Raw genomic sequence first — 16,567 nt, forward strand, 5'->3', positions numbered from 1 at the left:
TCCCGGGCGATCTGCTCCTCACTGCGTGTTCCTCCGAGTAACGGGTTTAATTGTGTGTGCAGGGGCTCAGTGCTTAGTAGGATCCAACTTTCCCATCTTCTCTACTTAATTTTTTAAAAATTGTATTTACTTAGAAGCATGCAGAATGTCAACAAAACAGTTGCAACTTTTTTTTTTCAATTACAGAATGGTATTCAGTTAACAGAACAATAATTATTTTGTATAAGCTGCATCAGAGACAACTGAAGATGCAAAACTACTGTCCCCATATGTGTAATTAATTCGTGCCATGCACCAACAAAACCCTGCTTTAAATTCCCACGCCAATTTACAATCTCCATCCTGTACCAGGCAAGGTTAGTGGCTGTTGAAAATACCACCAGGACAGGGCTGCCTAAAGACACATTCGGTCTTTACAACTATACAAAAAAAGACACTGTGAAGTTTAAAAACAAATTTTACACAGGCTTACATTTCAATTTTTTTTTCTTCAAAAGGAGTGAGTTGTGTACAGGGGGGTTAAATGCTTTATAGACAAGAAAAAAAAAACTGCGCTAGAACCAACTTATTCATCATCATCCTCTTCTTCATCCTCCTCATCCTCTTCTTCTTCCTCCCCTTCATCCTCCTCTTCCTCCTCCTCCTCCTCTTCCCTCTGTCTTGCTTTTTTCAGCCTCAGCGACTCCCTTTATTGCTGCATCAGGTTTTCCTTCAGCCCGGGAGGCAGCGATGTCCTTCTCATACTTCTCCTTCAGCTTAGCAGCCTTCTTCTCGTGTGGCTGCTTGTCATCTGCTGCAGTATTATTCCACATTTCTCCAAGTTTCTTTGTGACATCATCAAAGGAGAAGCCAGGATGTTCTCCTTTGATTTTTGGGTGATACTCAGAACAGAACAAGAAGACGGCCAAAGAAGGCTTCTTGGGCACATTGGGATCCTTGAACTTTTTTGTTTCGCCTTTAGGAAGAATATAAGTTTTCGTTTCTTTTTCATAGCAAGCCTTGTCTGCTTTTGCCATGCCTTCAGGTTTTCCTTTTCTTTAGCAGACATGGTCTTCCACCCCTCTGACACTTCTTAGAAAACTCTGAGAAGTTAACAAAGGCATCTGGGTGCTGCTTCTTGTGCTCCTCTCGGCAAGTTTGCACAACGAATGCATATGGTGCCATCTTGCCTCTTGGTTTCTTAGGACCTCCATTGCCCATGTTTTCCTCAGTGAGGTGCAGAGTTGCCCAGCGCCTGTCCGGCTCCCTCTTGCTCCGGCGCTGTCTCTGGAGCGCAGCATCCTGCAGTGGCTGTGAGAGGGGAGCCGGGTGCACTATCTTCTCTACTTCAAGTGCACTATATTTCATGCATAAAAATCTGATAAATGTGTAATGAAAAATGGAATTTGGTGGGAGTTTTTGTTTTAAAGGAGCCATAAGTCCACTTGCACACTTTCTTTGCTTTTATTTATTTAATCGATTTCAAAGTCAGATGTTTGCCATTTGGCTTCAGGGTTCATTGACATAAATCAAAGTGCAAAGCTAGAAGTATTTCATATTGAAAAATGTCAAGGTCATTTGAAAATGCATAAAGAAAATAAAAAGCCAGCAACATTGCCCCCCTCAGAAGGCCACCACTCTTCCTGCTCTTAGTGAGTGTAAGAACCAGACTTGGGTCCTATTTTAAACTCAGCTCAGTAGTGTCCTAACCACGGTGTCACATGGCCTCCTCTGACACACCTCACTTCTTTCTTGTGTTCTCTCCTCAATTTCTGAATGGCACACCTTCCTGATTAGGAAACAAACATGTTAGTTTGTTAATGGCACTGACCATGTTAGTGCCTACCCGAGAGGCACGTCCGCAGCGTTTCTGTTTTCTTCCAGTGTATTATGGCCCAGAGGTAACCGCAGCGCATTTAAGCAATCAGTGGCGTCCTTGTTGCTTCTGGGGATGAACAGATCCGAAGGCTGTGGTTCTGAGGGTCAGCCTAGGCCTGGGGCTGTGGGAGGTGCCTCATTCAGTCCTTGTGGAAACTGTCTGGTCTGTGTGATTATCCTCATGCTGTGAAGGGACACAGTGAGTGGCAGAGTCAGGACCGAAGTCCAGGCCTACTCAGTTCCACACACATCCTCACTGTCTGACTCTCTGAAGCAAGAGGGCAAAGGCCTGTACCTCAGGACGGTGACTCAGCTCATGCTTTGAGGTAATGTCATCACAATACACGTCCCTCGGGGAATATAGGACGACCCCTAGACTGGGGAAGAGAGCGTTATCACTGGCTTGCATTTGAGAAGCATGGTGACCCTCGCCTACAGCATACCCTTTCTCTTCCAAAACCATGGAGGGTGCAGAAGCCGAGCTGTGGTGTGCAGAGGAGGCCTCAGGAGTCAGGCTTGGCGACAGCTGGTGGAGGCACAGACCCTGGGTGAGACCTGGCCACAGGCAGTGACCCTGGTGTGAACACAGCTCCTGGACCTCCCTGGCCCAGAGACACCTGGCTTCTCACCAACTGGGCCTTCTTGTGCCACAGTGCAATCTGGGCGTGGTTCTAGTACAGCGAGCAGGGTCCCTGGGGCTGTTGTGCCTCTTTCACTTCCCTGGGCCAGAAATGCCAAGGCGCGGCCCCTAGTGAATAAGGCCCCTCCTGCTCGGTGGCCTCTGCCACTCGCTCCGTGTGCCTGTGTGTCCTATTCTGATGACTCCTTGCTTGCCGTCCAAGTGGATCCTCTGCTGACACCACATGGCTCCCTCCCCTGCAGTGACAGGATCCCACATCTGCCACTGTGCCCTTGTCACGTGCGTCACCCTCCCTGGCTCTCAGAAGCCCTTTCAGATTTGTTTTGCTTCATCGTAAGGGCAGCACTTGTCCCAGCAGCGGCAGCAGCCTGTCGGAGGTGGACTTGAGCCGGTGTATGACTGCTCCTCGCGGGCCTGGGACACAAGCCACACACGCGGCTCTCACCTGGACCTGAGGTGTGCCTGCTGAACCTTGTGTGGCTCTTGGAACACTGGAGGGAGGACGGAAGGGGTGAAGAGGACGGGAACCATGTACAAAAGCTCAGGCCAGGTGGAGGCTCTCCCGGGATGGGAGAAAGGAACCTCCCAGCACCCACAGTCCGGTGTTCATGCCATCAGCATACGAGTAGGTTCATGGAGAGTTAAAGGAAGGGTAGAAACTGGGATGGAGGACTATATAATCTGTTCCCAGAACAGCATGTCCTGGTGACTTTACGGGAAACAAGAAAACTCTTTCTATTATCTCAAGTGACTTGATGCACAAGTGGCTGTGTGTCAGCTCACAGAGCTGCGCCTTCTTCTCATGGTGCTGATGGACTCACACGAGGTGGTGGCCTTCTCCTAGATACCCGCGGCACCGGCAGCCTCGCTCCCAGCATCTACCTGGCCTGCGCCAGGATAGTTGACCCCTAGGCAGGCCCACATTAAGTGACTGGGCACTGCTGGTAACCCAGCCACCGAAGGGTTCAGTGGAAATCTTAAGATTGAAGATGAAAAATTCTCTCTCTCTCTCTCTCTCTCTCTCTCTCTCTCTCTCTCTCTCTGTCTCTCTATCTCTCTGTCTTTTTGTCTCTCTGTCTCTCTCTCTCTCTGTCTCTCTCTGTCTCTGTCTCTCTTTTTCTATCTTTCTCTGTATTTCTCTCTCTGTCTCTCTCTCTCTGTCGCTCTGTCTCTGTCTCTCTCTGTCTCTCTCTGTCTCTCTCTGTCTCTCTCTCTTTCTATATATTTGGTACAGGGTCTCACTACACAGCTTGGACTCGTAGTGATGCTCCTGTTTTCAGCCTCCCCAGTGCTGGGATTATATGCGTGAGCCACCACACCCGGTCTTGATGGCTGGCTCAGCGCACCCAGGGGTGGGGCCAGCATGGCATGTGGTGCTGGGGATCGAACCCCCAGTCCCTGCGAAGATAAACATTCCAAGGGCCAAATAGGGAGTGGAAGGGAATGAAAGTGTGTTCTTTTAGGTGTGTGTGTCGCTGCCTCACGGTGGAGTGAAGTTCCGTGGGAGGGGGCGCAGGGCTCAGAGTGAGGGCAGAGCCAGCCAGACACAAGGCTCCCTCAGCGGGAGGCACAGAGCAGCGTGCAGTGTGCTCAGCCCTGTCCTGTGGCCAGGACCACAGGTCTCCTGCGCCAGTACCCAGGGCCCAGGCCACCCTTGGTGTGACCGGGAGGACCTCCTGGTGGCTCGCTCAGCTTCTACCTGACGTGAACAGCAAAGCAGCTTGGATCCCACAGCGTCAAGAACAGATTTGACTCCACTGGTGCAGAATCTAAGGGAAAGAAGCCCCAGTCAAGGTTGGACTCTGAGAGGCATGGGTTTGCCTCTTGCCTAATAATCTTCTTACGTGGGAGGCTAATTAATGCTGGGTGCGGTAAAGAGCAAAGCAAAGACATCCTTCACGAGGAGCTTCAGGTCATTGACGGCCTGCCTGCTGCGGCAGGAGCCCTGTCAGAGGACACGGTGGGGCGCCTCTCCACCTCCGGCGGGAGAGAACGGCGGAGCCCCCTGGTGCTCTCATGCGCTTGCACCTGAACTCACGGCTCATGCAGCTCTGAGGTGATCGCTGAGAAGGCTGTTAGAATGAAGAGCCCTCCTCAGAGACGCGGATCGGCTCTCACTCACACCAAAGCATAGTTATGTCACTCCCACAGCAGAGACACAGGGCAATGTGATGCGAAGCTCCCTGCTGAAGTTCCTCCTTTGGATCTATCTTACCAATAAGATGAGAACACCAGGTGCAAGTTGTAGTTTAATTTTAATTTTGAATGCTGACTCATAGTGTAGCTTTATTCTCAGAGCTCGGGCCTGTTTCTGCAGCACAACAGGCACCGGTGGCATGGGTTATGCCGGTCTTCACGGACGCGAGCCCTGCTGGAGCAGGGACTCGGCTCCCAGAAGCGCTGCTTTCCCTGAGACTCAGGCGTTTTTCATCATCTCGTCCTCTTGAATCTAAAGTGGACAAGATGTCCTTCAAATGCGTAAACAGGATGAGCATGTGTACCATAACCCCCCTCCCTTTCTGCTACTAAAATTATAGGGGCTGTGTGTCTGGTGTTAGGCTGCATCTGGTGTGCTGCTCCATATCCTGTGTGAATAGCCAACAGCTTGCTGTGCAAAATTTCACCCTGAACCATATTTAGCATCATTTTTGCAAGATAGCACCTACCAGGCTTGTTCGAAAATGCTCCAGAAAATAGCTTATTAATCTCAGTGTCTGACTGGCAGATGGAGTACAGTGAAAGCAAGGCTGTTTTATCATTCAGAGCTGGTAGTTTTTAAGAGCTCAGCAGCCATCTTTCAGATCCTCTAAGGCTCTCTCTCTTCGTAGAAGATACCTGTGCCAAGTTGTCCACTCATGCGGCGCTCAGTGAGCACCTGTGTCCTCTCTGTCCAGCAGCTCTCGCTGCAGCAGAACACAGAAGTGAACAAAATGCGTTCTGTCTGTTCAGGTGCTCATGAGCTCCTGGTACCGTGAGTGCAAGTGGAGACGGGAACATTTGGCTAAGGACACTCGACTCAGTTATGGGGTACAGGGCGTGACCCACAGGGGCTCCCTCTGCTATGCAGGGGGCGGGGAGGACCACAGACCACCTGCAATTGTTACCAAAGGAAAGAAATGCTTAAGAGGCCCAGGGTGACACTCAACAAGCTGAGGTCCTAGGCAGGGCCTTCTGGTGGGCAACGCAGATTTGTCCCTCTGCAAAGGACAACCGGGGGGCCGTGAACAGAAGGCCACATCCAAGTGTGTGTGCTTCTTTGATCTGCACTCCCTCGCCCGCTCTCTGGTCTTGTTGGGGTGGCACAGGCTGGGGCGGCCGACACCCAGCTCCGCAGCCGGAGGGCTCATGCGCTGAGTTGCTGGCAGGCCCTGCCTTCCCTCTCTGTTCCCTGTAGCACCTTCATCCGTGTGGCTGAACCACCATGATTTATATTCTCCATCAAACTGCACCAGCAGCAACTGAAGGACATGGCCACTTACTCATTAAAAGCCCAAACAGAAAGCAGCACATCCGCTGCTCCGGCCAGCTCAAGGAGCAAGAATGGGCGGCGCTGACCTCTCCAGGGGTGTTGGTGGAAGCGCCGGCGGAGAGGTGCCTGGGCAGGGGCTCTTTCTGGGTCTTCACCATCTACAATGCATTCCTAGAAGCTAGCCCTTGGGGGAGTGGAATAGTGTGCAGTGCGTAGTGGGGCAGCGTGGTAATGAAGAAGCTAGGGTGTGGAAGGCTGAGTTCCATCCGAACTCTTCCCAACGTAATCACAGGCTGGCCGCTCCCTCTCGGCATCAGTGACCAGCTACAAGAGGGGACAACAGCGCCTGCCTCCCAAGGATGTTCTGGGGATGAGGCGCGATCATCTCAATAAATTTAAGCCCAAGGTTTGGCACATAGTAATAACATTAAATATGAACGATGGCTGCTATTTCACCTTAATTGGCTCCATTTTACACAGGATTGTTTAGGAAGCCAGTGCCCAGCTTGGCGATGAATAGCTGCCCAGTGACCAGGCTGCCTTGTCATCCTTCTGTGCAGTGTGTGGCAGGGGGAAGGTGGGTTTATACCAGGCTGCAGATGTGGCCGAGAAAGGCTGAAGTCTCACCCTCTCACATAAGTAACCTGCGGTCTCGAGTGGCTTCATTTTGCCCAGGAAGGCATGGATGTCGCTGAGGTTCCGAATACCATGGTTCATCTCACAAGCAGCGGGAGCCCCAGGGCACAGCGGTGCCCTTTGCTTTCTCCCTATGGACACGTCCCAGCCCCAGGTCCTCGGGCAGGGGAGCTCAGCGCCTGGAGCAATGCTGGGATTTACTGGCTGGCACTCCACCCCCTGCTCTCACTGAGGAATGTGAGTTACTAGGCAAATCGTCTCGAGGGGGTGATGCCAGGGTGATCCCTAATCTACTATAAACGGTAATACTCATTTTAACTGCCCTTAGTGTGGCTACATGGTGACTAGAGCACTCTTCCTTCGAGAACTTTTGAGTTCTTCAGTCCACGCCGACTCCTTCTGTTCCGGGCCACTCTCCCTCCTCCTCACCTCGGAGGTGCCATTTCCTCGGTTTCCATGGCAGCAGGATTATTTTGGTTCTCCCCACTCCGCCAGAACTTGTCTTTAAAGGCTGGCAGCTACCACAAAGCACGGCTTGCCAAGCCTTCCTCCTCTCTGCCCACAGGCGGCCCTCCAAGTGCCAGCAGCCTCCTCCGCGGATGCCTTCCCATGCACGGTCTTCTTGGACCCAGTCTCGTCCGGGCCTCCCTGGTCCTGGGCCTCCCTCGTCCCGGGCCTTCCTGGTCCCGGTCCTCCCTCGTCCCGGGCCTCCCTCGTCCCGGCCCTCCCTCGTCCCGGGCCTCCCTGGTCCCCGGGCCTCCCTGGTCCTGGGCCTCCCTCGTCCCGGCCCTCCCTCGTCCCGGCCCTCCCTCGTCCTGGGCCTCTCTGGTCCCCGGGCCTCCCTGGTCCCGGGCCTCCCTCGTCCCGGGCCTCCCTCGTCCCCGGCCCTCCCTCGTCCCGGGCCTCCCTGGTCCCCGGGCCTCCCTGGTCCTGGGCCTCCCTCGTCCCGGCCCTCCCTTGTCCCGGGCCTCCCTGGTCCCCAGGCCTCCCTCGTCCCGGGCCTCCCTCGTCCCGGGCCTCCCTGGTCCCAGGCCTCCCTGGTCCCGGGCCTCCCTCGTCCCGGGCCTCCCTGGTCCCCGGGCCTCCCTGGTCCCGGGCCTCCCTCGTCCCGGGCCTCCCTCGTCCCGGGCCTCCCTGGTCCCCAGGCCTCCCTCATCCCGGGCCTCCCTGGTCCCCGGGCCTCCCTCGTCCCGGGCCTCCCTCGTCCCCGGGCCCCCGGAGCGCACCCCCAGCCACGTGACCCTGCCCGCCCCTCCCAGCCCAGCCTGGCGGCTTCTCAGGGGTCTCTCCCCAGGGCCCTCACTTCCTCTCCTTCTTGGCGTGGAGCCCATTTCTGGCCCTCTTGCCATCACGTTGTAAATGTAACTCCCACATATGTACCTCCTGGCTGACCTCTCTCCAGCCCTGATTTTATGGGAGCAGGGCTCTGCTCCTTGTGGGATAATAGACTCACCGCTGCCATGGGGCGGACATAGCACCATCACCCTCTGGCTGAGCTACTTGTTCAGAAATATGCTGCTTGCTTGCTTTGTATTGCCGTCCCCACGAATAAACAGGAAAGTCCGGGGACGCTTCATGGAGGGCAGGCCAGAGTTTTGCGCATGTCCCAGCATGCAAGACCATGGGTGCATGTGGCCCCTTCGCAGCACCCTGACACTGGCCTGTGGCCCCCACGACAGTGGTCCGTGGGTGCGGTGTCTGCGAGAGGACACAGGAGACACTGGTATGACCGGAATGGACAGGTGTGCCTATGCCGCCGCCACCATGCGGCAGCGCTGCCTTCAGGAGCCAGAGTGTGTGACAACACGTGGGCAGCCCTCGTTGAGGCCCAGGAGAGCAGCCAGCCAGCTCCTAGAACTCTGCCGAGCAAACCGAGGTCCAGGGGTCAGGACAGACAGCAGGCCTCAGCAGTAATGCGGCTTCCGTATGGGAGCGCTAGGCTGGCTTAAAAGGAGGAGTACTTGTTGCCCTTAGCTTAGTGCAGTGCTGGCGAGCACAGAGCCACGTCAGCACGCGAGCCAAGTCCCCCAGCAGCCCCACACGCAGGACAGTTGTGCATGACCCACTCAGCCAGCAGGGGCCTGAGGGGGGGAGAGAGTAAGGCAACGAAGACACAGAAACCAGGAAAGCTGGGGCTGAGTGGGACCAGCCGCTCTGGTGCCGAGGCCGTGACAACCGGCTCGGTCTGCGTCTTTATTTATACACAGTGAGGGGGGAGGCACGCGAGGGGCCGGAGGTGCAAGGTCTCGGCGTTTTGTTGAACACGTGGAACGCGGCGCGTGCTCAGCGCTGTCTGTGCTGGCACTAACAGGGAGGAGCACTGAGGCCGGCCCCTGCGGGGCCCACCCTGCTGGTCCCAACAACCCCTGTGCGTGGCTCACCTTTGGCACCCCACATCCTCAGGAGCCGCCTTGCTGTGCCCGAATGTGCATGTGGCCTGCAGCTCCGCCGCTCCCCACAGCGGAATATGGAGGCTGAATGCTGCGTGCACTTTGTGGTAAATAAGTGGTCTGGGCTTGTGGTTTGTGCCCTCCGACTGCCTGGTGCCTAGGGAGGCCAGTGTATCTTGATGGTCATGGTTTTAATGGACTGCCTGTTTCTTTCTCAGGGAGATGTTGATCTCTGTGGCCCTGGGCCAGGTACTGTCCCTCCTTATTTGTGGAATTGGCTTGACCAGCAAGTACCTGTCAGAAGATTTCCACGCCAACACACCAGTTTTCCAGAGCTTCCTCAATTATATCCTTCTCTTCTTGGTCTACACCACCACCCTTGCAGTCCGACAAGGTAAGCTCCCAGAACGCTGGACATTTGCTTTAATGAACTCAGGAGAATTTGACTGCGACTCGATAACCTTTTATCATTTACAGCAGCAGCAAGACCATTCCAAACCTCAGACCTCACTTTTCTGGTTTTTAGAAACATTACGAACAAAATGAACAATTAAGCCATAAAGCTCCAACTGCGTGGATCAGCAGGAAGTGCACACACACGCGGTTGAGGCGTGCAGCCGTGCACAGCTTGATTCCTGCTACCTGTCTCTCCATGACTCCAGGCGGAGGTTTCCTGGGATGCTGGCATGGCATGGGTGGCTTTTCTAATGGTGCCCTTCCCAGACAATGCATGTTCGAGAAAGGGACCTTTAGAAACCTTCCCAGCCGGTGTGAGGGAGATGAGAGGGAGGAGGCTGTGCAGGGTGACTGTGCCGTCGCCATGGGTCACTGCTAGCTGTTGGGTCAGCGGAACCGCTTCATTTTGGTGCAACTTTATTTCTATTTATTTATCTATTTTTGTATTTTTAGGGAAGGGTCTACAGGGTGTTCAGGGTCTCACTACCAGATCGGACTCGTAGTGATCCGTCTGCTTACAGCCTCCCAAGAGCTGGGATTACAGGCGCGCACCACCACGCCCAGTCTCAACTGCCATCTCAGCTCGGCCCAGGGGCGGGGCCGGCACAGCAGGCCCAGGGATCAAACCCCGGCCCCTGCGCCTGTTTGCAGGTGCTTTAGTCTGCTGAGCTTGGTGCACCTTTAGTACGGAACCCACTCAGTGTTTCTTGCTTTTACCTTCCTCAGAGGACCTCAGGGAGATGTGCCTGCGCACTCTGTTAGCACATCCACCACTTGCTCTGCCACAGCCCTGCGCTGCTGCTTTTCATACCAAATTTTGTGCTGTTTCTCACCCATCTCCCTGATCTCATCTTCTCACTTGAAGTGAAGGATTCCTCTGGCTTTTTCTCCTCCTTCTCTTCAAATGAGATCTCCTCTGTAACCTGAGTCACCCATGGTCCCAAATGAGAGAGAGAAAGAGAAAGAGAGAGAGAGAGAGAGAGAGAGAGAGAGAGAGAGAGAGAGAGAGAGAGAGAAACTGGCTCAGTTGCAATCATTCGCTGTTGGGATTCATGTACTACTTGTATTGCAAAGCGCTGCTCACTTATCAAGTTAAATTTTTAGGAATGTTGCTAGTCCTCCAGAACACTCGCAGAGCAGGTCGTTCAGAACCCAGGTTTGCTGTACTTCCCTTAGGATGCATGCTTAGTTCTGCGCAACAATTCTAAGAGTCACACTTGCTTGGAAATTTATAGCTATTTGTATATAATTTTTACATTTTGGACTTCTGTCCACAGTAATATTGCTTAGTTACAATGATTTGGCCAGTGTTAGATTCATATTTGTAACGGTTGATACATGTGTCAGTTTGAGAAATCTAGAAGCTAACTAGTAACTCGGCAAATCTGCACCAAGGGTGTGGAGGATGTGCTCTAGGTTGGTGGTTTATGCTCCATGATGTAATGGCTGATTCACTGCGTCAACGTGAGAAGTTTAGAAGTTTTGCTAAGTGACTCGTCAGGGGGCCAGGGCCCTCACTTTGTAACCAAGCTGAGCTTGCGGAAGAGGAGGGCACAGAGAAGGTGTAGGTGCACAGGGCCCACCTGAGGCGGGCAGCCTGCACACCGTACAGGGGAGGAAAAGAGCCTGCCCAGCCCGTTTTGCACGTGACGCTTGTGCTCTCTTTGCTGCCGTGAGCTGCTGCCCCGCACTGTGCCTCCCTCCCTGGAGCCAGCTGAGCACGGGCTGAGCCCCACAAGCTGGGAGCTTATCAAACAAGGCTTTCCTTCCTTAATTTTGTATGTTGGGTGTTGTGTCCTGGCAATAAAAGAAAAGTAACTAAGACAATATTAGCGGAGGAAAAAAGTGAACAAGCTGAGATTGAAATAATTTTGGATTTGTTTAAGCTATTAAAGAAACTAATTTCATTTATTTCCCAAAAATTGGTGCTATAAGCATGTTTTTTTTTTCTTTTGAGACTATGTCTCACTATGTAGGTCATGCTGGCCTCAAACTCATGACAATCCTCCTGCCTGGGCCTTCCAAGTTCTGGGATTCCAGGGTGCACCATCATGCCCAGCTTGTTTTTAAAAAATTCTGTAACATTAACAGACATAATTACTCAAAGGACACAATGTCAGCTAAAATTACAGCTGACAAGCTATAGAGATTGAATCAGGGCCAGGGAGGTGGCTCAGTAGAATGAGCGCTTACCTGGACATGGCTGACACTGACAAAGGATCTGCAAATTACAGTACAGGGTTACAGGATGAATCCTGAGGGGACTTGACTGCCCTTATCAGATACAAGAGTTACATTTCTTGTTATACAAGTCTTGCTTCACCTTGGCCTTAACCATCCAACAGAAAAGTATAAAAACGAGGTATAGAAAGTAAAGCCATATTAATATGCTGAGCTGTGAAAGGTTCAAGTCAACAACTTCTGTGGATAACCCACTACTATTGAGGACTGCTGGAGACTGCTGGACTGTGTTGGATTGTTTTGCTGAATTCACGTACCTATAGTATTTAGATGCCAACGGAATACCCATCTCTGACAAGACTAAACAAAAAAAGGGATACAAAGCAAGGACCATTTGGTATCTGTATATGCAGAATAGTTAGGATAGATATACAGCTACTTTCTCTTAATTCAATGAGAAGAAAGATTTGTGCTAATAGTGTTTGGACAGGATATCCTGTCTGCATCTTGTACAATGAAAAACAACGAAGAAGATAACAATGTACAATGTATTAATTATTGAAACTGTCCTATTACTCAGTTTTGAAACTGTCTCATTGACATTTGTTTCTCAATAAAATAAAATTTTTTAAAAAGAGATTGAATCTTAGCTGTTTCCTCAGTGTGATTTAGGACCTAATAATTCCGAATGATATAGGCCTAGTGGTGACTCAGCATCTCACGAAGGTGCAGCAAATCAGGATATGGGAGGTTGGAAGGCATGTAATTAGAAATCACCTCTGAAACTGGGGATGGGTGCGCCAGCACATCAAGAGAAGCCAGCCCCGAGTAGAACACAAAACTCACTTTATAGGAGCTTGGATCAGTATGAAAAGAATCAGCACAGCACAAGGCCTATAATTAGGAATAATAAGATTAAGTTAAGAACAATTTTGCAAAGTTCTAATGCTGAAGAAAATTTGCAAGGAAGTGGTGAATTTATCTTTCCTGGTGATTTTCATAGCCAAAGTCTGAACTACAAGGCAGTGGATTAGACCAGACCGGGCTCCTAACTATTTCGCCCGCAGAAGTCTGGATATTTACCATGAATGTGCACCAAAAAGAACAATTGATCATCCGATCAGCAGAAGGAAGAATCTCAGCCTCTATGGCAGAAGCCAGAAAACACAACCCAGAAAAAAGACCCACAACTAATCCCATCTGTTGTGTCTGGTACGGTGACAGACACTGTGTCTATGAATCATACCCCAGAAGATAGGTTTAACTGCCCCAGAATCTATCAGTGATAAGGCCAATGCTCAGATGGCCCAGGACATGATGGAGGGTGTGGTCAGGACGTGGAAGAGGCCACCTCCACCTGGCTGGGGAGGTGCAGGGGACTGCAGACCTCCTGGGCAAAAGGAGGGGTTGTTTTCTAGAGGTTCTGGGCCTTGAACAGGAGACCACCCCGTGTAAGGCCTGGTGAGAGGCGGTGGACCTGGCAGTGCAGGGCACAGAGTGCAGAGGGATGAGGGCAACAGAAGAGGCCCAGGCTGCAGTGGCCAGCCGCTCTGGCTGCCTCCCAGGTGGGGAGGGGACCTGTTTCCACCATGCTGTCTCTGGAGACGCTTCTTGTAGCCTCGTCAGATTTGCCAGCAGGTCCTCATCTGGGTGTTTACTAAGAAAGTGTATTTGTTTTAGGCTTCGTCTTCAGAGTTTTGATAGGCTGGCATTACACTAACATCTGGAAATCAACATGGTAATTACATTAATTTGGTATGGGCTGACTCAGCACTGTGTTCTAGAGACGAGATGGTCTGGTTGTTCAGTTCCCCGAGATTTGGGAGGGGTGAGCAACGTAGTGGAGGAAGGAAGATCTGGTTGTGCCGGGAGGAGCCCAGCCGCAGCCCTCCCTAGGAGCAGAGGCTGCAGGCGGGGTCCAAGCTGGGCATCTCCCCTCACGGCCTCTCCTGCCCACCAGGGACCTGGCTTCCGCTGATGCTGCCTTGGGTTGTGTAGCAGCAAGAAGTAGACTCAGAAATAGAGCTTTTAAAATAGATCTCAACCATTTTTATCGTGCAGCTGCTAAAAATGTATGACTGCCACATTCAAACACAAGATAAATGCAAAAGGCCTTTCATGAGCATTAAGGATGAGACTATAAAGTCTCACAAAATTTAACTTCAGAGTAAGCTGAGTCCTCTCAATTACATTTGCGCTGGACCAGGGACCAAAACACTCCGGGAAGCAGATATCAGGGGCAGCTCCAGTGTGAAGTGGAGTTGGAGAGTCCAGGACCTTTGAGTCCTAGTTGCTAGGAAAATTCGAGTACTATCTTCCTGAAACAACAACAAAAATGAGATCCTGTTAAGTAAGTTTGAAATCTGGTCCTCTCTGTGGTAAGAGGCAGGTTTTCTTCCAGATGGTTCTACAGTTCCAGAAGATACTTCTGTTCCCAACAAATTGCTATGGGACCCTCACTTTGTAGGTTCAGCTTCACTGATGTCGCAGTAAGCTTGAGAATTTAGGGAAAATTTCGATGGCCATTATTTCAATAACTTGTTTGTAACCAAATTGAAGCAGTTATTCAGGAAATTAAAAGGTGCCCACTGAAGAAATGCTGGATATTCCAAAGCTCCCTGCTGTCTGTCCAAAGTAGGATTTTAGGAACATGACCAAGAACATATAGGGAGGCTTCCAGAACCATTTGGATTTGCCTGCAGAATTCTGGGAAGACCCTTCCTTTTGTCTACTAAAATTCCATGTGGCTGTAGTTCAGATAAGGATACCTGGAGACACCAGTGCACAGCCTGAAGCAGGGCGGGGCACAGCCTCAGTGTGGCATTTCATGCGACAGAGAAGCAGGACGGGGGTGGGGTACAGCTCTCAGGGAGATTCCTGCGTATCTCTTAGCAGTTGTGACCAGATCCCCGCTGTTCCAGAGCCACACTCAGAGACCCCTCTTCTGCCCCCAAAGCTTCTCCACACTTTCTCCTGTCTAGTTCTGGAGGTGAGGGCTGAGGGTAAAGGCAGGATGCTTAGGGGGAAACACACACGCTTTCGGTCCTGATTTCCTTCCTGTAGTCATGGTGGCTAAATGAGTACCAGGAGTGAAATGTGGGCAGGTCAGATGTGTCTCCCACTTTTCATGTGCAGACACTGGAAAGGAAATAAAATGTTGCCACCACTGAGCATCATTAGGACACTAGCAACTTTAGCAGTCCTGGAAACAGGTTCTCTGAGTTTGCTTGTTCCTTGAAAGACATTTTTGTAAACTCTTCCAACTCTGAATAAAAACCAGTCTGCCAGCTGTAAGCAATTTCATAAGTATTGCATGTACCTTACTCTCCAGAAAATCCTGGCGATATAGAAATTAAAGAATTTCTTCAGTCATTTATGTATTTCTTTGCATGACTATAAAAATGAAATTAGGTCTCTAATAGCATTAATAGCATACTAATAAGGGGCTGGGGAGATGGCTCAGTAGGATAAGCGCTTGACTGGCAAACGCAAGGATCTGAGTTCAATCCCCAGTTCCGCAAAATAAATAAATAAAAAATAAAATAAAATAGCATACTAATAAAAATGTTAGCCAGGCATGGTGGTGAGTGCCTATAATCCTAGCAGCAAGGGAGGCTGAGGCAGGAAGAGTCCAAGTGCAAGTCTAACCCAGGCAATTTAGTGACTTTGTGAGATCTTGCCTTAAAGTAGCATGATGCCAAGGCCCGGGGTTCAATCCCCAGAGCCCCCCAAAAGGAAAAAAGAAATCATAGCCACCTAGAGTCAGTCCCTTGTGTGCTGCGTTGTTCTTGTTGTTTTGCAGAGATATTGCTAAAAAGGGACAGCCCGCCTCCCTTGTGTGGTAAACGGCCCTTGACCTGAGTATAACATTCCGGAAGACGAGGCCTGGGGTCTGGCTCCAAGTCCAGCTCTGAGTGGGGAGCCTGAAGAAGAGACGCGGGTGGAGCTGCAGGGGGCGCTGTCTGCCGCTCGCTCTGCACATGCCTCATGTGCTCCCCTTCGAGGGCAGCAGGGCATGCGCAGGACGCTCAGCCGGCAGCTCTGTCCCCACCTGCGGCCCAGTGGTCCAGCCCGCCAGCCCTCGGCATTTGGTAGGACTGTGCGTCTCACAGTTGGTGCACGCACGCACGCACCCACGCACGCACGCACATGCGTGCACCTCCCCTTTTCTTCTGGGTGGTGGGTTGGAAGGTGGAGGAGCACTGCTAAGGTAATCCTCGCCTCTTCTGACTCAGGACAAATTTCTGTTCTTTACGAGAAACCCACACTGCTCCATACAACTCCTGGCTAAATTCTTAGTCATCCACATCACAAGATTGAAAATATCAGTGTAACTAGGAAATATATAAAACATCACACAAAGTAAAACAGGCCTCTTTGCTTGCGTCAAGGAAGCAGCAGTGAGCAAATTCAGGGCCCATGGGAATGTTCCGTGAACAGTGACCCCGTGAAGTCACAGTTCAGAGTTCGAGGCCTCAGCTGTTCACGGATTTTTCCTTCGAACCCAACTAACAGTTGTCTGCAGAAGCCCTGCACTTCTGTGCGAAGGGCAACTGCTTTTGAGCAGTTCCTCAGTCCCCCTTGCTGCCACCCTGCAGCCATCTCGGGCTGATGCCCCAGCAGCCGCCAGCACACTAGGGCGCTGTCCAAGGAGCTGTCCTCAGGTTCTTGTTCTGTTCTGAAAACCCTCAAGCCCCAAGATGCTGCCAAAATACCTTGAGCCTTCTAAGGCTTTAATGCAGCATTCTATTAAATTAAATTAATAAATTTACTTAGGGTTTAAGCTATAAAAAATCAGCATTTATAGGCATTTTCCTAATCCTGTCTGAAATTCAGTTTTCCTCAATTTGTGCGTGGTCTAGGAACAAAGTAACCCCTCAAATTCCAGGGTCCACTGTCCTGGAAATGTACTGGCTCTGTGACCCCCAAATTCCAGGG

General features: G+C 51.4%; 1 protein-coding gene across 2 annotated transcripts in view; it reads left to right on the forward strand.

Moving 5' to 3' along the window:
• The first annotated feature begins 9,210 nt into the window (after positions 1–9,210).
• The window catches only part of Slc35f1 (solute carrier family 35 member F1), a 137,928-nt gene continuing 130,571 nt past the window's right edge, over positions 9,211–16,567 (forward strand). The window contains exon 1 of one of the 2 annotated variants that reach the window (XM_004630226.2): positions 9,211–9,386. In XM_004630226.2, the coding sequence (XP_004630283.1) occupies positions 9,215–9,386 (172 nt within the window). In that variant the 5' untranslated portion in view covers positions 9,211–9,214. The remainder of the gene's footprint in view (positions 9,387–16,567) is intronic. The other variant, XM_023714261.1, reaches the window with a different exon arrangement.

Source organism: Octodon degus, unplaced genomic scaffold (genome assembly GCF_000260255.1).
Source record: "Octodon degus isolate 3935 unplaced genomic scaffold, OctDeg1.0 scaffold00034, whole genome shotgun sequence".
Taxonomy (NCBI): Eukaryota; Metazoa; Chordata; class Mammalia; order Rodentia; family Octodontidae; genus Octodon; species Octodon degus.